Source organism: Colletes latitarsis, chromosome 4, assembly GCF_051014445.1.
Source record: "Colletes latitarsis isolate SP2378_abdomen chromosome 4, iyColLati1, whole genome shotgun sequence".
Lineage (NCBI taxonomy): Eukaryota > Metazoa > Arthropoda > Insecta > Hymenoptera > Colletidae > Colletes > Colletes latitarsis.
Genome location: NC_135137.1, coordinates 42,394,470 through 42,414,852, shown reverse-complemented (window position 1 = coordinate 42,414,852; position 20,383 = coordinate 42,394,470). Strand labels below are relative to the sequence as shown.

General features: G+C 45.4%; 1 protein-coding gene across 5 annotated transcripts in view; it reads right to left on the bottom strand.

The window, feature by feature from the left end:
* LOC143341237 (cell adhesion molecule Dscam2) overlaps positions 1 to 20,383 on the bottom strand; it is a 176,226-nt gene that overhangs the window by 11,003 nt on the left and 144,840 nt on the right. For all 5 annotated transcript variants that reach the window (XM_076763992.1, XM_076763989.1, XM_076763993.1 and 2 more), the window contains exons 12-19: positions 18,758 to 18,877; positions 14,665 to 14,844; positions 13,357 to 13,504; positions 12,090 to 12,388; positions 6,243 to 6,391; positions 5,941 to 6,095; positions 4,735 to 4,916; positions 2,650 to 2,955 (exon numbers count right to left, since the gene is read on the bottom strand). In XM_076763992.1, the coding sequence (XP_076620107.1) occupies positions 2,650 to 2,955; positions 4,735 to 4,916; positions 5,941 to 6,095; positions 6,243 to 6,391; positions 12,090 to 12,388; positions 13,357 to 13,504; positions 14,665 to 14,844; positions 18,758 to 18,877 (1,539 nt within the window). The remainder of the gene's footprint in view (positions 1 to 2,649; positions 2,956 to 4,734; positions 4,917 to 5,940; positions 6,096 to 6,242; positions 6,392 to 12,089; positions 12,389 to 13,356; positions 13,505 to 14,664; positions 14,845 to 18,757; positions 18,878 to 20,383) is intronic.

Genomic DNA, 20,383 nt, shown 5'->3' with positions numbered 1-20,383 from the left:
TCGGTGCAGATTTTACGGGTAACTACTTTCTAATTAAATGTACACCTCGCGCGAGAACGTCTTAAGCTGGGACGTGCTACAAAAAGAACATTGATCAAATATCTTTTTATAACGCGAAGCAACGATTCAAATTTGCGATGATAAATCATATTTAAAAAACTGCAATAAATTATGCTTTCTACGTAAGTTCTTCCAATAACCTGAATAGGGAAGAAATTCAAAGAATCGAAACGAAGTTGGCAGTGCAATCATCCCACAGGGTTACGTCCTATTCACTTTTCTTGAAACCGTTCGTTACTATAACTCGACACAAACCACCGAACAGGTCACTTCGCGTTGAAACAATCGCAATGAAACATTTCGCGCGAATGATACGAGCCGATCGATATTTATCGGCAATAGTAGGCCAACTGGAAAAGTAATCGTGGAAAATAACGTTAATACTATATGGTCCACGTACGAAGGAGAGAGAAATTGACATAACACGGTCAGACATCAATTCTCAGGATCTTTTACGTTATTGGCAATATCGATAGAATCGATGCATTCAGCCTTTAATGCCTTCCTGGTCGATGCGTCGCGCTTTATGGCAGATATTTATAACACAGTGCGGTTTTTAGTTGCGCATGAATACTCGAAATGGTAAACAGAGTGCAGGAAAAAGGAATAAAAATTCTCTCGTGATCTTAAATTGGTATTCCAAGTTTGGACGTTTAGGAGCACCCTGTAGAATAGCTGTTTGGACGAATCGTAATTTGGAAATGAAACTCGTAGCGTTCAATCTCCATATAACATTCTCGTCTCCGGATAACGTTATGCATTTAATTCTCGATACATCGACACGCGATAAAGAGCCACTCTGTATCGGCGGCGCAAGACAGAAATGAACGATCGGTGGCACGAAATTTATTCACAAAAGCCAACGAGTAATCCGCGGGATTTGAGGATCGGGCTGGGACCATCGACGTGGCTGGCTCGCTAGCAAATTTCTACAGTCGGCGAACACGCGTGCACCAGGTCGCGTTTTCTTTGCGATACACGAAATTTCGATTACGGCCGCGGCGCGATACGGCTCGACGGTCTATTATGAATTTCGCGATAACGATACAATTATTCGCGACCCATTTTGCGAAATTTCGGCGGCAGTCGAGCGCCGTGGCGCAGCAGCTGCGTTTAATAGAAAACCAGCCGCCGGCTGGAGTTTCCGCGAAACGAGCGCGAAACGAGAGCGTAAGGGGCTGTTGCATAATGTTACTTCAAAGGCGCGTTAAAGTTTCTGTCATTGACTCTTTCAGAACCGTTTCCCTCTCGAGCAGCGACAGCCGATTCTACGGAATTTGACTGGAAGTGGCCTCCTCCCGTGGTCGGAATTTCCAAGCGGCTGCTGCGCGAGCACTCGTCTCCGTCACGAAAATATAAATGCAACGATGGTAATCGAGAACCGTCGAATGAAAGTCTTTCAGTGATAACGATTCGTTTGGCTTTACTTGGCTTTCTATATTTTTGCGAGAAAGAGACGAGTGCAACGCAGAGCGCGAATCCTCGACGATAAAGAACGCGAAAAGATTCACGCGTTTCGATGAAACGATATCAAAAAACTACCGCGAGTTGAATCTATTTTTGAAAATGAGAGGTTGATCGAACTGTTTGTGCAATCTACTTATGTTTTCATCCTGTGTAAGAGACAGTTCGTTCTGAATTTATCTTTTAATGTTCATCCCGGTTTGAGTTTCATATCGAGTGTAAATTACGGCACCGACACATACAGTTTCGTAGAATAACATTCCCAGCATCTTCGCGCGTCTCGGTTTACGTATCTCAGACGGTTCAGAAAGTTGTCACGAGTCGAGTTCGTTTCAAGTTGCTCGATGATCTACGTCTCCAGAAACACTGTATCCAGTTCATTGGGGCATGCTCGTTTTCAGCTCGTATAAATTTAAAATTCGAAAATGTATCGTGGCGGAACTTTTTGGAAGAAGTACGTGCACGGCTAAAGTAATATATTAATGCAGAGTGAAAAAATATAATAGAGTTTAAACGTAGGACACTTGCCAGCATAATCGGTGTGCATTGTACGAAATAAGTGTTACTAAATGCGTAATAATTAATGTCATATATAAACTGGTACAGAGACGAAAACTATGTAGAAATTTGTGAAGACGTAAGATACGGACAATAATTACGAAAACCAGGGAATATACGTTCCAGGGATTGTACTTCCATTAACGTTCTACTTTCTAGTTAAAATGCATATAAAGAACACGTAATGAGAGATTATGAAGTGCACGAATTATTAAACGACAGAACAAAATCGATACCACCTTCAATCGAAACGAGCGTAATGACGGTACAGCATCCGAACGAAATTTAAATAATAATACAATCAAATTTTAACGCATTAAAATTATACAGTGCATTCTGTATCATTTTTAATCTTTTTCGCGTCACACCGATCAGCAGGATCATAGATGGAAGACTGTTTTTTTTGAAATGTAAAAGTTGTTCGAAAGTTAAGTTCTCTCGATTTTGATCCACCTATCGACACGTAGAGAGCCGTAAAGCATCGAACCGTTGGAGGAAACTGCCCCCACCCTCCCCCCCAACTCTGTCTAAAATTTCCTGTCACGAACAGAGTGACACATCGTTTACCAGTTTCTTCGGTGGTGCAGGAGACCGGACTGCTGGTGACGCCGTCGCCTGCCCTGGTGTAGGCGAGCACCTGCACCGTGTAATTGGTGTACGGGCTTAGTCCGTGGAGCACCGTGCTCAACGCGTAGCTGATTTTCGTCTCTCTGCCCGCCTGCTGTTCCAGAACCGCGCTGGCCGCCTCGTACAGCAACTTGTAGCCTTGCACGACCCCGTGAACTTTGTCGGAAGGCGGCGGTTTCCAGGTCACTTGGATGTTCTGCCCGGTCAGCGCGGCGCAGGCCACGTTCTGCGGCGGGGCGCTTGGAACTGCGTCAAATCGTATCGTGAATTTCGTCGAACCGGGCCTCCTTCTTGCGGAGGACCACGGTTTTCGACGTTTCGTCCGCGAGTCCTCCAGGAGGGGCTGGAATTCGTGAACGAGAGCGTCGATCGCTCGAGGATCCGACTAGGAATCCCAAGCGGGACGATAGGTTCCGACGGGATGTCTTCAGGAGAATTTGCTAGCATCTGGATTTCCAAACGCTCTTAATCCAGTTCGTTGGGAGATTTAGAAGGAAGGGGGTGGTTCTCTGTTGGAAGGATTATTTATCCAAGTGTCAAAAATGTTTAGTTGCTTTTTATTTCGAAGGCACGTTTACTCTGAAAGTGAGAGGCGACTTATTCCCAAGTAGCTTTTCCGTTTCACTACCGTTCCGGAAGGGCCGGGGTGAAAAGATGCAGGTTCGAAACGAGATTCTTTCTCATCGGAATATCGTTTACTCGGTCGAGTGTCAAACAAGCGCGTCGCGATGTAGAACAACAGGCACACGATCGACTGACGCGCGCGCGTTTCCCCAACAAAGGGATCCACTTTCTCCGCGGGTTTCGCGCGCACAAAAGGGCCCTCTTCCGAGGAAGCTCGTTCGATGGATCGTGGCTCGCTGTTCCGAATTTTTCGCGGCGAACGAAACAGAACAGAAAATAGAACGCGGTCGGAAGGCATTTCCGCTACCGCGGTCGAGCGAAATGTCGGGCAAATGCACTCTTTCTCGAGATCTAGGTAACAGGGCAGAATTCCTCGCAGAGATGTTTTTAAGCCGCTTCCCTAGTCGCTCGACGCCATCTTCGCGAGTAAATAAGACGCGTTTCGGGCCGAAAATTGAGGGTACTTTACGATCTTCTTTCCCGCGACGGAATAATCGGATCAGCGCGAAAATCGGCGCTGTTTGATTTTCTTCATTCAGAATTTTACAAGAAAAAATGATCGAGTCTTTTAAATTTGAACGTGTAGAGTTCGATTCGAAGTCCCGTAACGCTGCCAATTATTTGAATTCATATTTAAAATTACGAGAATGTGAACAAGGAAGATAAACGTACATCTATAGTGATTTGTCCGATCGTTACAATTCCCTTTAGAGACACAAGAGATTCACAGTGTACACTGTATCCGGTGTTATTTCATCTCGTGGAGAGCTAGCTGGGATCAACGGAGCGGAAACGATAGCTGGAATCAGGACGATCTTACCTTGGTAGATTATGGCGCTGTTTAAGATTCGATCAACGAAGATACGTTTCCGATTAGGATGTTGCTCGGACGCTCTCGTTCGTCCTTCCGTGTACAGATAGAAGTAACAACTTCGTTCGAAACAGTCGCGTCATTTTAAACAACGGAAACAGCGTTGCAAGAACTTTCCAGCGACAAGGGAGATATCTCGTACGACGTGAGTAGTTTTTGTACATGGAGTCTCTCAGTCGTCTTAACTGGTTTAAATGGAACGTTAAGCAGTCCAACTTCGCCATGTTAATGCTCGCTCAGGCAAACTCGAGAAGTTGAAACAACAGGTTATTTAGAGTACAGAAAGTTGTAAATTCATGATTCTTGTCTCGTGAAATGCATCTCGTGTGCAAATTTGTTGAATTTTTTGTATTACCACTGGCTTCAGAGTGCTGGTCGTTTTTCTGTATATTATGAATAATCTTTTCGATAATCTTTAATAATATTCGTTACATTATCGTGATACTCCGAAGTTGTTACTCCACTCTGTAGTCAGAGATCCTTAACTACTACTGTTGAGTCTCCAGAATTTTGTAAGAAAATATGCTCACCGTCTTCGAGGGTCTGGACAGTGATTGGGTCAGATCCTGGGCCGTCGCCTTTATTATTGAATGCCTTCACCACGACGCTGTACTGGGTGTACTTTCGAAGGCTGGTTAGGCTGTAATCGTAGGATCCGTCCCCGTTTCCAGTGATTCCCACTCTCGTGATGTTCACCGATTGATCATTCCCTCTGAAATAAAGCCACGGCCGATGTGCCACGGGCCGGAAAGATAAAGCGCGGGAAGGAACGCGCGGAACTCGACGATACTTAAAGCCATCCCGGGGAAACTGGAGCGAAAAATGGTCTTCTGATTCCCGGAACTTTCCCCGATACCCCGGTATCCCCGGTCCCGTCGATATGAAATTCTCCTTCCCGCCCAGCGAGGAGGAACGTTCCGGAAGTTCGAGCGTCCGGAAGACCGATTCGGGGCGCCCGGTCGCGACGAGCCAGCGCGATTCTTCGCGAATTAGAATCGAGGGGATCGGGCAAAAAAGAATCCTCCCCGGAACCCGGGACTCCGAAGAATCTGATTATTCCGGCTGGAGACGCGGCGTCCAAAGTTTCGCAACGACTCTAATCCGAGCTCGTCCCTCCTGACGAATATTAATATCTCTCGATCGGTTTCCACCCTCCCCTTTCGACGATCGAAGCTTATTACTCTCAAGAGTGTTCTTGGAATTTTCGTTGTCCCAGATGTTTCCGAACCGTTGGTCAAGACTCAACTGGTTATTAGAACTCGCGAAAGTAAGGAATAATACGCTCGATCGATCCTGCGTTCCTCTTTTAATGGATAATTGAAACACGACTACGCTTCCAAAGTTTTTCGAGGAAATTTCAATTCTATCTTCTGGAGACGCGATTGCGATCGTTGCTCGTAACACGAAATATCTGATTCGCGAACAACGTAGACTGCGAACGGGTTCGAATACAGAGAACGACTACCGTGAAACATCATCTTTCGCGCGTCGCGCATGAACGAGTCAGCGACCGCTCGCGAAACATCGGTTTCGAGAATTCAAGAACAAAGCTCGACGATTATCCGCGTCCCACGGCGACGGAAACGCGCGCCGATCGCCGGGCCATTGTCGTGGAATCGTCGCGATAATCGGGGAAGATTCGAGCCCCATCGTCGAAACGGAGCTTCCTCGACGGATTCTACGTTCCCGAAGTGTGCTAGAAACTATTCTAAACAGCCGTAAGCGGATAACGATACCCGAGATTGGCGTAGCTGATGGTGTATCCGAGAAGTTCGCCGTTCCAGAGGGATCGATCCGGTGGTTGCCAGGTCACCTTCACTTGCTGAGGTCCGATGGGCTCGGCGGTGACGTGTTTCGGCGGTCCACCCGGTATCTCGCCGTCCGTTTGGGTCTGTTGTCGTCGAAACCAACGGGAATGAAAGCAAATCGTCAGTCAGAGACCAGGGCACGTCCAGTCCCGAACTCAGGGCTCAGACGATAGAATATCACACGAATGATTAGATCAATTTCGAGGCATGCTGATATGTTTGATACTGACATGAAGGATGTCGCTTGGCGCTGATGTTCCAAGATGATTTTCCGCAAGCACCCGAAAGTGGTAGGAAGTCGCCGGTTTTAGAGGCGATATCAGCGCGACCGTGTTGTCCCCTGCCACCATCTTCTGCGTGTTGTGCTCATGCCACACGTCTTTCCAGCAAAAGGCAACGACAACGCTTAGAGGGCTTGTGCAACGTTGGTCGATAGGATAATCGAGCAGATTTACGACGCGCGTGACGCTACGATAGCTCGAGCTTTCGATCGTTTCTCCTAGCTTAGTCGGTTACAATTATTTTAACCGCCCTATACTCGTATGTTAGGCCAAAATAGTTGAAAGCGACCGTAACTACCGCACGAGCATACTTAGTATGCCTTTCTTCGCTATTGAGGCGGAACTGGTACTCGTTCTACTCGTTAAACGAGCACCTATCATTATGGGCCAAACGTGCTGTCTCAAGAGGATACAAATTTGGTACGCGAGCAGAACAGTGAGATCCAGCGATCAAAATATTTGGCGCTAGTTTTGCTATTCCTGCAGATTCAACCGGGTATCGCGTTAGTTCGAGTATCAATTAACCTATTTGTGCCGGCAATTGCTTCGCTACGAACCACGCGGAATTCAATTCTATCCGTTATTTCAGCACGCGCTTATAAAAATTCAAAATTAATTTCTTTGAAACTAGTACTGTACAAGTTCGATTCAAAGGTTAAGGGAAAGTAAATAATACGCAATTTCGACCCGAACAACTTCGTCGACGGTAGTTGGATTGTTCCGAGCAACCATGGAAACATGGAAGATAATGTTAGGTGCCCTCGAAATTAGGTTATCCCTACCGACGGAATTAGTTGGCCGTTATCGTATCCCGACGGGGTAGCAGTAATCCGCCTCAAAGCGGTCGAAAAATCGAACGTACGGGCGAACGACCGGTCCGCGGCCGGCGAAAAACCCAATTGCACGAAATCCCCGTTCTGATGGAGACGCGATCGCTCGACGAAAAGGCAAAGTTCAACGAGGGGGAGGCAACTCCGACGAAAGCTTCGAGCATCGAAGCGGCACGAGGCGACGCGTCTCCCGTTCGAAAGCGCTCCAAGTTTAATCAAGCGTGCTTCGCTCTGATTGAGTGAAAACTCGGTGCTCGTGCGGTTTCTATTACCACCCCTCTAATACCCGTTAATTCGGACCAGGTATTCGCTTACGCCGACGACTACGATTTCACGTAAAACTGTTCTCGACCGAAAAGCTATAAAATAATTCGCTAACTCGCGAATCCACGGAATCGTAGTCGCCCTCGTCGTCGGCGACATCGCGTTCAATTTACAATGAACTTCCAAAAGAAGTGACAGTGATAACGAATTCTCGACTCGGTGCTTGCTCTGAAAACGTGTTTCACGCGCGTTAACACCGCCCGACGATCCGGCTGCCTCTCCATGTGTTAAGTTCGATAATTTAGCGCCGACCGGGCGATTCGAGTCGATTAGGCGTAAATGAGGACATCCGAAGTTAACGAGGGACCGGATCCTGTGGCCGAAGGGGACGCGCGGGCGCTCTCAAAGGGAACTTTCCCGGCGCGAAAATAAAGCGGAGACAAAGAAGAAGTCGACTTCGTGGCAAACTTCGTCTACATCGACGCTTTCCTGAAAAGTGACCCGACCCTTGTCTCGCTATACAGCGTGCATCGAGTGGTATAGTCGAGAAGCGATTCTGCTCGCAAAAAAAAAATCGTTCACAGGCTAAGCTGTTTTCGAAAAAATTTAAAGTTATCACGACGATTCTACCCTGTTTACGATTTGTACATATTCTCCATCAAAATACGCGTAGCTTGCTTTTTTAAACATCAAAATCGTCCAATCCGTTCAGAAGTTACGACGTTTTAAAGATTCACATGAAAATTCGGGCAGATATTTCTGGCCAGAAATTGGATTTTCTGTAAGGAATTTTTTTCTCGAAACTGAGTAGGAATTCGGGAGTATGTGTAATGACCAAAAATGATTGTAATCGACCCCTGCAACCGAAAATAATTTTTTTAGAACGATTTGAAAATTTTGAATTTAATTGTTAATAACTTTTTAACGAAGCCTCCATCAACAAATTGGTATTCTTGATTTTCGTCTTGCTTTGGTCTCTAGAATCCTCTATTAAAATTTTTCCCAGGGGTGGCCGAACACCCTGTATAGATACGAAGACCGCGAGCCGAAGGAAGCTGGCTCTCGAAGGACGGGCAAATTAATTTTTCCATTAAAATGTAAAAACCGAGGGCCGCGAATTGGTTTCGTCGCTGAGAATCGCGGCGCTGGATTGTTTGTCGTTCTTTTTTCTCATCGATCGTGCGGATCGATGCAAGACTCTGCTCGTCGTTTTATTAAAATTTTATTATCGAACAAAATCTCTATCCTCGCGGTTTGGTGCGTCGAATCCGAACGCGTCAGGATTCTCGAACATTGATTTAACTAATATAGGAGAAGATTAAAATGTGGAATTAATTTGGGGAAGGTGCGGAAGGATCGAGGAGTTTATTGATAGGTAGGAAAGGAACGATCCTGCGGCCACGATCGCTGGTAGATTGATTGTATATTGTTTGCCATATTGCGCTACAATTTCATACCTCTCGATTGCCTCCCCAGTCGCGGCAGGTATTGATTAAACTTGAGATCGAGCCTGACAGTCCAATAATGAAGTCTTAATGTGGCTTCGCCAAGATGCTGCGAATCAAACTTCTTTCGACAAGCCGGTCATAATGAAACGATAATTATAGTCGGCTCGGAAAGCAATCAAAATATCCGAGAAACTTTCAGCGAACGAAGAAGACTGAAATTGAATCGTGACGCTGCGCAGAAAATTCGATCGTAGGTTCTCAAATATTGCGATGGTCATCGAGGAATCAACACCGAGTAACAGAACACTAGAATTTGATGGAGATTCGGTTTCTTTGATGCGCATTTGAAATGGGAATTATTTGTTTAATAATTGAATTATTTCAAAGAGGTTTTCCACTCTGAATTTTTCTTTACGGCGATGCTAATAAATATCTAAAGACTTCAGTCTTAAAGTAGGTGTTTGAATTTCAGAATAATGCTACTATAAATTTTGAAAGCTCCTTTAGAAAATTTGAAAGCCAAAAGTATGCTTAGCACGAACTTCTCTGTAGATTCTTTCTTAATTAAAGAATATTAATCACCTTGCTGGAATTCACTTTAACGCTTAGTGGGAAACTGAATATGAAACAGCCTTGGTCATCGTACGGTTTTAATTACCAGGTCTATCTTTATGTAGGCATATATTAGGCTAATAGTAAGGTAAAATGCACAAAGAATTATGAACTTTGATAAAGAAATATTTATACCATCAATTTGCAGTTCTTCGTGTTGCTCGCGCTCTGTACCTGCCCGTAGTCTTTAACTTTTGATAAATTTATTTTAAGAACAGGGTTTAAATTAAAGTATTCTATCTACGAGACTGAATAAAAAATCGAAGAATTTTGCTGCTCCCGGCTAGCCCTGCCGCGCAAAGACGGCGGCTTTGGTTCGGTGAAATATGTAAGGGCCGAGGCAAGTCGAGTCCTCTCCTCCCAAGTTTTCCGACATGGCCGGATTCTCCGGGATATTGCCCTAAATATCCAAAAATCTATAAGGACTTTTTCGTTGCTACGTGTCGAGGAAGGAATCGATTCGGTCGACAGCGTGGCCGCGCGCACGACGAGCTTAGCGTTTTTAAAATATTCTAGACATCCGGATATCCGCTCTAAGAACCATCGAGAAACATTCTCGAGCCAAACGTCCCGTTCGTGACTGCCTTGTGCTCGCGAAATCGGTCGAGGATCCGTCGGAAAGCCAGGCATGAAAAAGTAAGTAGTACGGCAGTAAATAAGTCAGACGGGGGAAAAGTTTTCCAAAGATTACGATGTACCAATAAGGCATCCGGAGCGTTTCATCTCTCGGAAATGATTAGGATCGAGTCAAAGAACGTCGGGCAAAGTCAAGGGACTCGGAGGGGTATCTCGTCGACGCGACGGATAACACCCGTAGCGACGGAATAGGTCGCAATTTGAATTCCAAAGCAGCTCCCGGAGAGTCTTTTTCCTGCCGCGGATGTCAAAGCGATAAATCACCTATCCTCGGTTATCCGTTCGCTCCTCCGCGAAGTGGACTGTCTTGTAAGTCTTCGTAATTCGTTCTCTCGATCGATCTTAACCCCGAGTCGAAATCTGACCACGTCCCGTTAACCACTCCGTCGCCCTTCGTGGACGTTGAGCCCGATTCGAGAGACGCTGCGCTCCGCGTACGATGCTTTCCGTTTTCGGCGCGCCAAAGTCGGGTCACCAGAAGGTAATCTGGGTACATTGGCGTATCCGTTACCTTCACGATATCGGCTTACGTCTCGGCCACGTTGATCTCGGAAAGAACATCGGGGGCCGTTCCTGGCAGCCTCGCTACCCGCAGCGTCGGAATAAACTAGCGCCAGGATGCCGGAGACACGACAACCCGTGTAATTGCAAAGTCGCGGAGTTCTTGCTCCCGTTGCAGATGTGTATCTTGGAACTTCGCTAGAGCGTGTTCGACGGTTAATTATAGCGGGGAGATACAGTACGAATTGTCAAGGATCCGCCTAGCAGCAATTGGGCTACATCCGGGCTGTTTGCGGATTCTTACTCTCTGGTCTCGTTACTAGATAACTTCTTAACGCTTGCGGTACATTGTTCTATCGGGCCACTGGAACGTTTGATGTTCGATGTCGTACTTTGGAATAGCGTAGAAACGGCTAGAGCCAACTATCCGTGAGCGTGTTTATGCTAATAATTTTTGAGAAATACTCTGATATAATCTTCCATCGAATTTCTACGAGAACCAGCGGAGTGCTCTGGCCATAATTTAACGAAAGCTATTCGACTCTGAATTCGCCAGCTGCGAGAGCGCCATTTACAGAAACAATACCCCGTTCTCTCTTATAATATTTGTTCTTTCCTGCGAGATAACACCGACGGTAATTCCTGTGTTTGTTTCATGGAGAGGCACGACGGCGCCGTGGAACGTCAACGAGTGCACTATGAATATGCGTATCTAATGAAAATGAGTCTAACGTTCTCTACGCGGTGCGTGTGGACGCGTGGGAGGATTCCGTACTCCGGATCTCCGCGACGCAATCGAGCGCACTGTGCCATAATACGCATATTTGGCCGCGATCAATCGGAGCCACGACGCGGTACACGCTACCGAGACACGCCTTCGTGCCTCGAGGCAGAGTCCAACGTCGCAGGAAGCTTCCTGGGTGGCTGACGAACGAGCTTCGGTATCTCGTAGGCGCGAGACGAAATTGCTCGAACGAGCACGGATCGCGTTAGAATCGGGAAAGAGAAATTTTCGCGCGGAATTAAGCTTGATTCTCGCTAGTTCCGCCGTAGGCAAGAAATCCCAGAGAGACTCGGAGGACGCTTACGCTCAAACGACGCTTATGCTAAATTCAAGACAGCGCGTCAAAGGTGAGCAGAATTTCGCTCCGGTAATAGGTGATGAATAGAAACTCCGTGTTAATTATTCAGTCGAAACGTTTATTCGATTAAATAGTTGATTATACTGCAAGACCGTGCTACGAAGGAAAATATCCACGAAACGTTTGCCCCTCGATTTTTATGGAACTTTTTAGGTTCGTAGAACACTCTGCTTAATATATCACGAGGGAAGGCTGGTCGATGGGACGTAAGTTTTTGTAAATAATTACTTGGGAAGCTTCCTGGAGCCTGCGACCTGGATGCCACGACAGACAGCGTTTCTCGATCGATAATCGCGCGCGTCGACCAATACATCGCGGCAGTCGTGTACAGAATAGTGGACAAAGCGAGTCTGGGGAGCGTACCTTGGGCCTCCTTGTACTGGACGATGTAGTTGGTGATGGGCGAGCTGGCGTGCGCTGGATCCTGCTCGCTGGACGGCGACGACCAGGCCAACGTCAGAGACCGACTGCCCTGCTTGGACACGTGTACGTTCCGTGGGAAATTCGGTGGTTCCTGGACCAGCAAGTGGATCGTCGCCCTGGCGTGACCGTACGCGTTTGTCGCGACGCACACGTAGTCGCCGCTGTCGATGTTATTCGCTTGGATGATCCGCAGATCGGAGATCACGCGACCCGATGACTTCGTGTTATCTATGTTGTACCTGATCGGAAGAATGAACCATGTACTACAACCTTGTCTGTGCTAAAATTGAAGCAATCGATTTGCATAATCTTTGTCGTTCGAGTTGCAAAGGAACGAGTATAGGAGGAATGAGGAAATTTTCTCTGGGGTCCACTTTCCTGTCAGAGTATAATACACCTTGCACGGGGATTGGACGGCCGTGAGCCTAGTAGCACAGCGTGGTAACGTGATGGATCGCGGCTCTAGCCGGGTTCTGTTGTGTTTTTTCGATTCTATGAAGCTCCAGCCAGCGTGGTGCGCGAACTACGCGCCAGATCCGCGGGATTCGATAGATTGTCGACGAGGCTGCGCTGGGGAATTATTGATGAACGTCGCCCGCGGTGCAGGAGTAATTTTGCGTGAGCGAAAGTTAGCGGGAACCGCAACAAGGGATGAACGGTATAATTCCGTGATGAAGGAGCGCCGTTGTTGGGAAAATGTTACAAGGAAACTCGACAACCATAGCGTCGAGTCGCTTACTTTGCACTCTCGGGAAAAGATAGCTTCCATCACCGTCGCGTTTTTTCGGCAACGAGTATCTTGCCATCTTCGAAACTTTGAGAAAACACGGGATATTCGTGCCTCGAAATTTTGAAAATATAAATTTACTTATTCCAATTCTGATAAAATTTTTTAATTTGACGTTACATTCCGCTTTTTCCCGGTAGTTTTAACAGTCGAAAGTTTTTGACCCGTCTATTTAAACACAGACCAAGACCGTTGTAAATTCGTTTCGATGAGGACTAATTTCGTCGGATGGCGTTTCTTCTTAGTCCCTTGCGTCACGTTATTTGGCCTGTCTCGAGCGACTTCCGTTGTAATTAACATGTGCCCTCCGGTGCCCGGTAGGAGATCGAAGTGTCAGTCTCATCGATCGTGCGTGCGGCGTGGAGCCACGCGAGGTTCGCAGTATGGATGGGAAGGGGCTTGATTAATTTCGATACAAACCTAACATCGTAGTTGGGATCGACTCTGCTGTCACGTGCACGCCAGCTCAGATCAAGAGGAGCGTCTCCTTCGGCCTCGCAGCGTAGAGTCACGCTTTCCCCTCGTCGCACCGACTCCTGTCTCGTTTTCACCGATATCTGAGGGCCCGCTGTACCAGGAATCGCGGATTAATTTCCGTCCGTTCGTTCCTCTGTCGAGGAAATGCCCGCCAGAGTGTGCGGAAGAACCGTATCGTCGCGAAAGGAGTTTATCGATTCCCCACCGAAGACGCGAAACTTGCACAATTCGTTCGTCGAAGTTGGACCTTCGAGCGGTTAATCGTTAATTTCAGAACTTTTTCGCGGCGAGCTGGGAAATTCATTAAATTTCCTTCCGCGAACTCGGGTGCGAAACATTAAACCTGGAACGTTATACATAGCAGGCCATCGCATACCCCGCTCCATTTTATCATCGATTTATTTGCAATTTTTATGAAACGCGTTTACGCTCCGATAAATTGCAAAGTAGAAGCCGTATTCGATACCGGGTCTATGATAGAAATTTAATCTTTCGAATATTTCTTCTTTCGACCACGTAAAGTGCAACATATTTTCCGTAATCGAGACGTAGAATTCTCTAGTGTTAACAAAGTTACGTACTACGCGGGCGTTGCGTTCCAGGATTAATGACGCTCTAAAATATTACACGCGTTTCATGGTACACGGAAACAAAAATTATGTGGTTTAGATGCAAACGATGTTAAGCGTAGTTAGTCGGGATCAGTAATATCGCGATGCGAACGCAACTTCGTTGCATGGGTTGCAATAATCTAATTTAATCCCGTGCGACCAGTGGATATAGATTAACTCGCGCGATGAGTTTAAGTTGAGGTAACAAAGTCAGGGTGTGTTAGATATCCTGATTGCTACGTGTTCAGCTTGTTAGGAAACCTACTGTCGGTTCGAGATTTGGAAAAGGATTCGCTATTTTCACGATCATAACTAAGTACCAGAATTCTTCACCACATAACGCATTATCATACAATAAGGAAAGAAATTATTCGCAACAGAGGCTAACAGAAATTATCCAGTAAATGCCACGTCTCGTAGCAATAGCTTCCGGGTAACAAGCTTCGTGGGAACGCGCGTTTTCGTGGCACACATCTCGGTAAGAAACACTTCCTGCGGGCATTTCCCTGGATCGTTGGGCTCGTGAGCCGAATTTTGGTCGCGGAACGAAGAATTCCGTGGCTGGAATCCCAAGTTCGTGAGCTCGACGGCTGACACAGATCCAGCCCGACGGTAACTCCGTGTTGCGTGAATATTTTACCATGAACTGTTAGCCGAATGAGCTTGCTGAGACCGGGGCCAATGCCGTTGCTCGCCTGGCACAGATAGAATCCGGCGTGATCTCTGGTTACTCGTGGGATCGCCAAGGACCCGTTCTCGGCAACCCCGGCTCCCTCCGTGCCACTGTATCCTAGTTCTCTGTAGTCGCCTGGAGTTTCGCCTAAATGTTCCAAGGGACCAGCCATTACTCGTCGAATGCGTTCCGTTACGCTAATTTGCGCTTCTGGTACTAATATTAACGGGATTCGCGACGACGGTGCTGGGATCGACAGTTTTGGAACGTTAAACTCGAGAGGAAATTGTCAACAGCCTGGGTGATCCAATCGATTAGGATGGCTCGGGTTAGAAAATGAAATTCGTGGGTTCAAGTAAGAGTGTAGGTTGACCAAACTGATCGATCGATTCGCCCAACGCAGGGTGCTTTGAATTTTAATGAACAAATTATAGCACTGGAACCAACAATTTTGGAACACTGAGCTCGTGAGAGAGCCTGTTGATTTTAAAAAAGGAAACAGGTTTAATCCGTGGGTTTAGGTTGAATAAATTGATCGATCGATGCTTTCACTTTACAGAGGATGTTTTGAACTTAGAAAAATAAGCAAGATTACTGGGTTAGATTATCGATAGTTTTGGAATATTGAGTTTAAAGAGAAAGTCGTGGTTTGGGGAACGAAATTCCCTGGTTTAAATGGTGGTCTGGCCTGACCAAACTAACCGATCGATTCTTTTACCTTACGTAGGATGCTTTGAATTTTAAAGAAAATATTATACGTATTACCGGGACCGACAGATTTGGAACAGTGAGTTCAAGAGGGAAAAGGCAAATTTTCGATAGCCTGGATAATCCAATCGATTAGGACGGCGTGGTTTAGAAAACGAAATTCGCTGGTTTAAATGGTGGTCTGGGCTGACCAAACAAGTAATTCATCCGTGTAAAAAATTTACAGATGCTTTATTTTAAATTAAATTAAATCCAGTTCTAGCTTGCAACGTAAGAAATTCTACGAAGCAATTACGTTCGTATATCGATACGCGAATATTATAGTGCTTCACAGTTTTTATATCCTATACTGTCGAGGAAAGAGGTAGGGGAAATAAAAAGTAATTTTAAAATGAAACGATATAAAAAGAAATATTCAACAACCGCATTGGATTCGATCCAAGTTCACCACTAAAGCAGTCGCAAACGATGTGAATTTCTTGGAACCTGCGAAACTCGTTACGATTTTAATGTTTTACAACTTTTTATGATAAAACGTTCTGCTTGAAACTTTCCACTTATCAAACCTTACAATTTGAGCTTCGTGTCGCCCACAAAGCGCCCTGACGGATCATAAACTTTGGTTAATGTCTAATATAACAAAAAGTAATACAAGTTTCACAGCGAAAATTTTCAAGTATATTTTTATAACTTTCTCTGAAGATATAATAAGAAAACATAGCGTATTTTAGGTCGATTAAGCTGGTTAAATCGTCTGGAAACTACTGGTACAACTACGCAAAGACTGAATAATGCAATACTAAAGATGACTCGATCTAAATGGAAACGTCTGATATTAAACATTAATGTTTGCGAAATGAGAAACGAGAAGACATATCTCTTTTAAATAAGAAAAGTATATATGCACGATTTTGAAGGGTGGGATCTGTCAATGAAATTTGTTTCTTTGTACCGAACAGTTCCTTCTCGCGACACTTTTCCATATTTTCGAAAGAAATGGATATCGTTGGAGCGAGAACGTTAGGTGTCAACCTGTAGGAGAAGGAATCCTGTGTCACGGGTTGCACGTTTATGACGTTACAGAATGCTCTTCGGTATTAGAGTATCGGTCGGAATTCACTGTGTCGCGTTTTCTTCTTTCGACAAGGGAACGCTGCTACGCCGTCAGATCAACGTCACCCGACATTCTTTCCGATACAATAAACACTGGGAAAACGGGTAAATGTCCAAAGAAAGCTCGGTGTTGCGTGAAAAGATACAGTATTCGCGGAATGTGTAGTCGTACTATACATCACATTGCGGTTCTGAACAACAGCGAGTTGCCTGTTAATCCATTAAATACCGAACATTCCATTCGGAGAAAGACTTTGTGATTTTTAATAAAATATTCAGCAAAATCTTAATTTTTTTAATCCGTGCTTCTAATTTTTACCTCTCGATAATACGTTTTGTGCGAAATATTTCTCCGTATCTACCGAGATATTTAAACGGGGAAGTTAAAAGGGCACGCTCGGTACGCTCGACCACGAAATCGGAATAAACGAAGAATAAAAAATGCCCCCGTTCGAACCAAACGAGCCACGAACGAAGAGGAAGTATTCCATTCCCAAAGCGACGCAATATAATGTTCGCGATCGACGAACCGATGAAACTAATTATACCGTCGCTTTATAGAGCGAAGGGCTTATTTCGAGCTGAATGAGGCCGTCTGGAAACGCCCGCTCAGCGAAATTTCTGATGGATCCCTTCGCCCAGCCGCCCTCCGGTTAAATACTACCCGACAGGTGTAACTTAATGAAAACGACGAACGCCCGGATCGGCGCAAAAGTCGTCGAAAGTTATTGGAGTTGTTAGGGAAGAGAATATTGAGACAGAAACAAAGGAGGAAGATCGGTGGCAAACGATTTCATTACCCTCGCCGGTAACCGATGTCTCGCAATAAATTCGAAAAGTGAAACAAGCGTCCCAAATGGAGACGTCGCGAGGAATCGTCGAGCATTAACGTTTATTTGCTCGATCCCTCCTCGTCGATTCGATCGAATAAAATACCCAAAACAACACATCGAACGAACATCTTATGCTCGACTTGTCAAACAGAACTGTAAATTTCTAAGTCTTAGAATTAAATATACAGTTAATACTTACGCTAATTAAGTGGTCTTTTCATTTAAATCTTCTCTGGATTCAACGAAAATAGTAGGAATTACTTTGAAAGGGTCAAAAGGTACCAATTAGGCAACTCTTCGTTACGTAAATATTTTTCTTTCACTACATCTATTAAAAACGAGCATTTTCGTTAACGACGATTCGCGCCACGAAGGAAGATACGTTGATCCCGCCGATTAAAGGGGACCGGTAGAGGGTCTTGAATGCTCAGAATTCTCCGTGTACGAACGGGAACCATTACGGAAGAAGCGTAAAACGAATAAGGGCTGCTAATAAGGATCAGCCAGCGGTAGTTGGTAGCGTAAAATCGACGCGGGCATGACTCGCAAAGGAAACGAATCTATCAAAGCGGAAGCATCGAATACCGCTTATTAAGTGGCACCAATGCTGCGAGGGAGAAATAAAATTGCGCTTTAAAAGCATCAGACGTCTCGTCCTGTCATTTCAAAGTCCCACGGGAACTTCTTCGTACGGTGGAAATAACCTACGAGAGCAATAGAGCGCATCGTCGGAAGTCAGAACTAACAAGCGCGGTTCCGAGGAAAAGCAGGCTGATAATAAACGGGTTCACCAACGACGAGGCAGATTTCGTGGGAAAATTCGAAGCCAGACGGCTCAGATTCACTCGACCTTCGTACAATTTATGACTTCTAGGGATCGAACAAGATCCTTGGATCCCAAGATCCGCGAAAATCAAACACGACTTGTTTAGTCTTACGAAGAATTGGAATCTCGACAGAACCAGGGAACCTAAGTGTTATAATTAGAACGAAGAACCGGTTATGAATAATAATTATAAGTGAAATATTTCCAAGAACAAAGAAAATATCAAGACTCCTGCAAGCGAGCTTCGATGGCTAATACATTAATAAAGAAAAGATGCTTAACGTTTCTCTGTGCGACAAGACGTCGCGTCCATCTTGTATTATAAGTCCCCGCGTTGGAAAGCACTGGTCCGAAGAGATCTCAACAAGATTCCCGGCAAAAGGAAACAACTAGGACGAGGACACGCGGAGGAAATACTGGGAAAACATCAAACAACTAAGTCCATGTTCTTGGGGGACGACGGAGACGTTGGCTGTCGCGTTTCGCGATTTACAGAGCAAGATTGGACGCGTTTTTCAGAACGCAGCCCGAGGAAGGCCGGGTCGCAGCGGGAGCCCAGCTTCAAGGAGTCGTGACTTACCGATCGATTGCTTCCAAGTCACAGTCGGAATGGGGAATCCTTTAGCCTGACAGGAGATGGAGACGCCGTGACCTACAACGGCGTTCTGGTCGATAGGTTCCACCGTCCACCGCGGCGGCACTAAAAATACGATCCAATTGGCTTAAAATCTTCTGGCTGGCCGATTCGCTTCGGACGTGCGTTTCATCCGGAGCGCGATCTCGAACGATTCCCGTCGACGACGCCTCTGTCGGGGCCCCGTTCACGAGAACACGAATCGCCGTCAATTACGGCGTCCGTGAGCATTGTACACCGCCTTTGCCGTCTTTCCTTACGACGGCCTCGCGAGAACGCTTCCGCCCGCTGACAATGCTTCGTTTCGCCCGGACGAAACATCTGATCGTTTTTGCGCGCCTCCCGGGCTTCGTTTCGGAGAACAAATTGAACCCTTTAAAGGCAGACTTGGCGACCGATGGATCTTTTTGTACACACTGCAACGCCTGAAATATTTTCTCCACTTTCGACGTTAAAAAGACACGGTTTCCACGGGCCTCGTTAACGAGCTAGGTTGCACGATGGTTCTTGTAGGATCGATCTTCTTCGAGGCACCTATATATTTAATTTTTAGAGCTCACGATTCTTGAATTTATGTTATGAACTCGAGAATGTATATAGTTGTTGTAGAGAAAGTTTTTTTAAACAATGACAGTACAGGTAGTAAAGTTAGATGGTACATTGTAACAGGTTTATACCTATTCCACTTTGCATCGTCGTAGAAATGCAGGGTAACGCAAACGCGTGATACAACTGAGTGTACGGTGTTAGTTGTACCAAAATACATCGAAAATGTAGAACAGAATTTTCTGATACGAGCCTCCGATGTCGAGAAAATCGATTTCGAACTCTGACATCTGATGCGTCTGACCATTCCTCGATATTTCTACTTGCGCTCCCGTTTACTGACATCCGCGGCGGTCCTACTTGTTCTTCATCGATATTAGCATATCCAGAGTACTTAAAAATAAACGATAACACGTTGAAATTAATTTTTTTCCATTATAATCCAAGTATTTAAGTAGTAATATCGAATAATGGTCAGACATTATAATCGTACCTGACAAATTTTCAGAATCAAATTTCTTTAAATCGAAGGCTGGCACAAAAAAATCACAGTAACATTTTATATTCACTTTTGTCCAATAAATCACCCTACGTACCATTCAACCTGACCCACTTTACATAAACAATGGTTCGCTGCAATAAAGCATGGAAAAATTGTCCGACGAATTATTTTCCCGTGCAAAATTTAATTTTCGAGGAAAGATTTATTAAAAATCTGTCAAGTACACAAATTGTAAACTAACGATAGTACGTAGATGAAGTTAAAAATATTTTGTACGACAAGTCTGCCTTACAGAGAATCGAAGCCCGGTATATTTGTCTTTCTCCCCCTATAATTTGAGTATGAAATATTCGATGTCGGTACTGCCTACGACGCACGAAAAATCAATCGATTCGTTCTCCATCGTTTGACGCGAAAAAGATCATCCTTTGTCGGTTTAATTAGCCATTGTTCTCGCGAATGTCGCTCGCCAGAGACGGAATATCGTACGGAAGTTTCCGTCGACGGGGATCGTCGATCAGCTA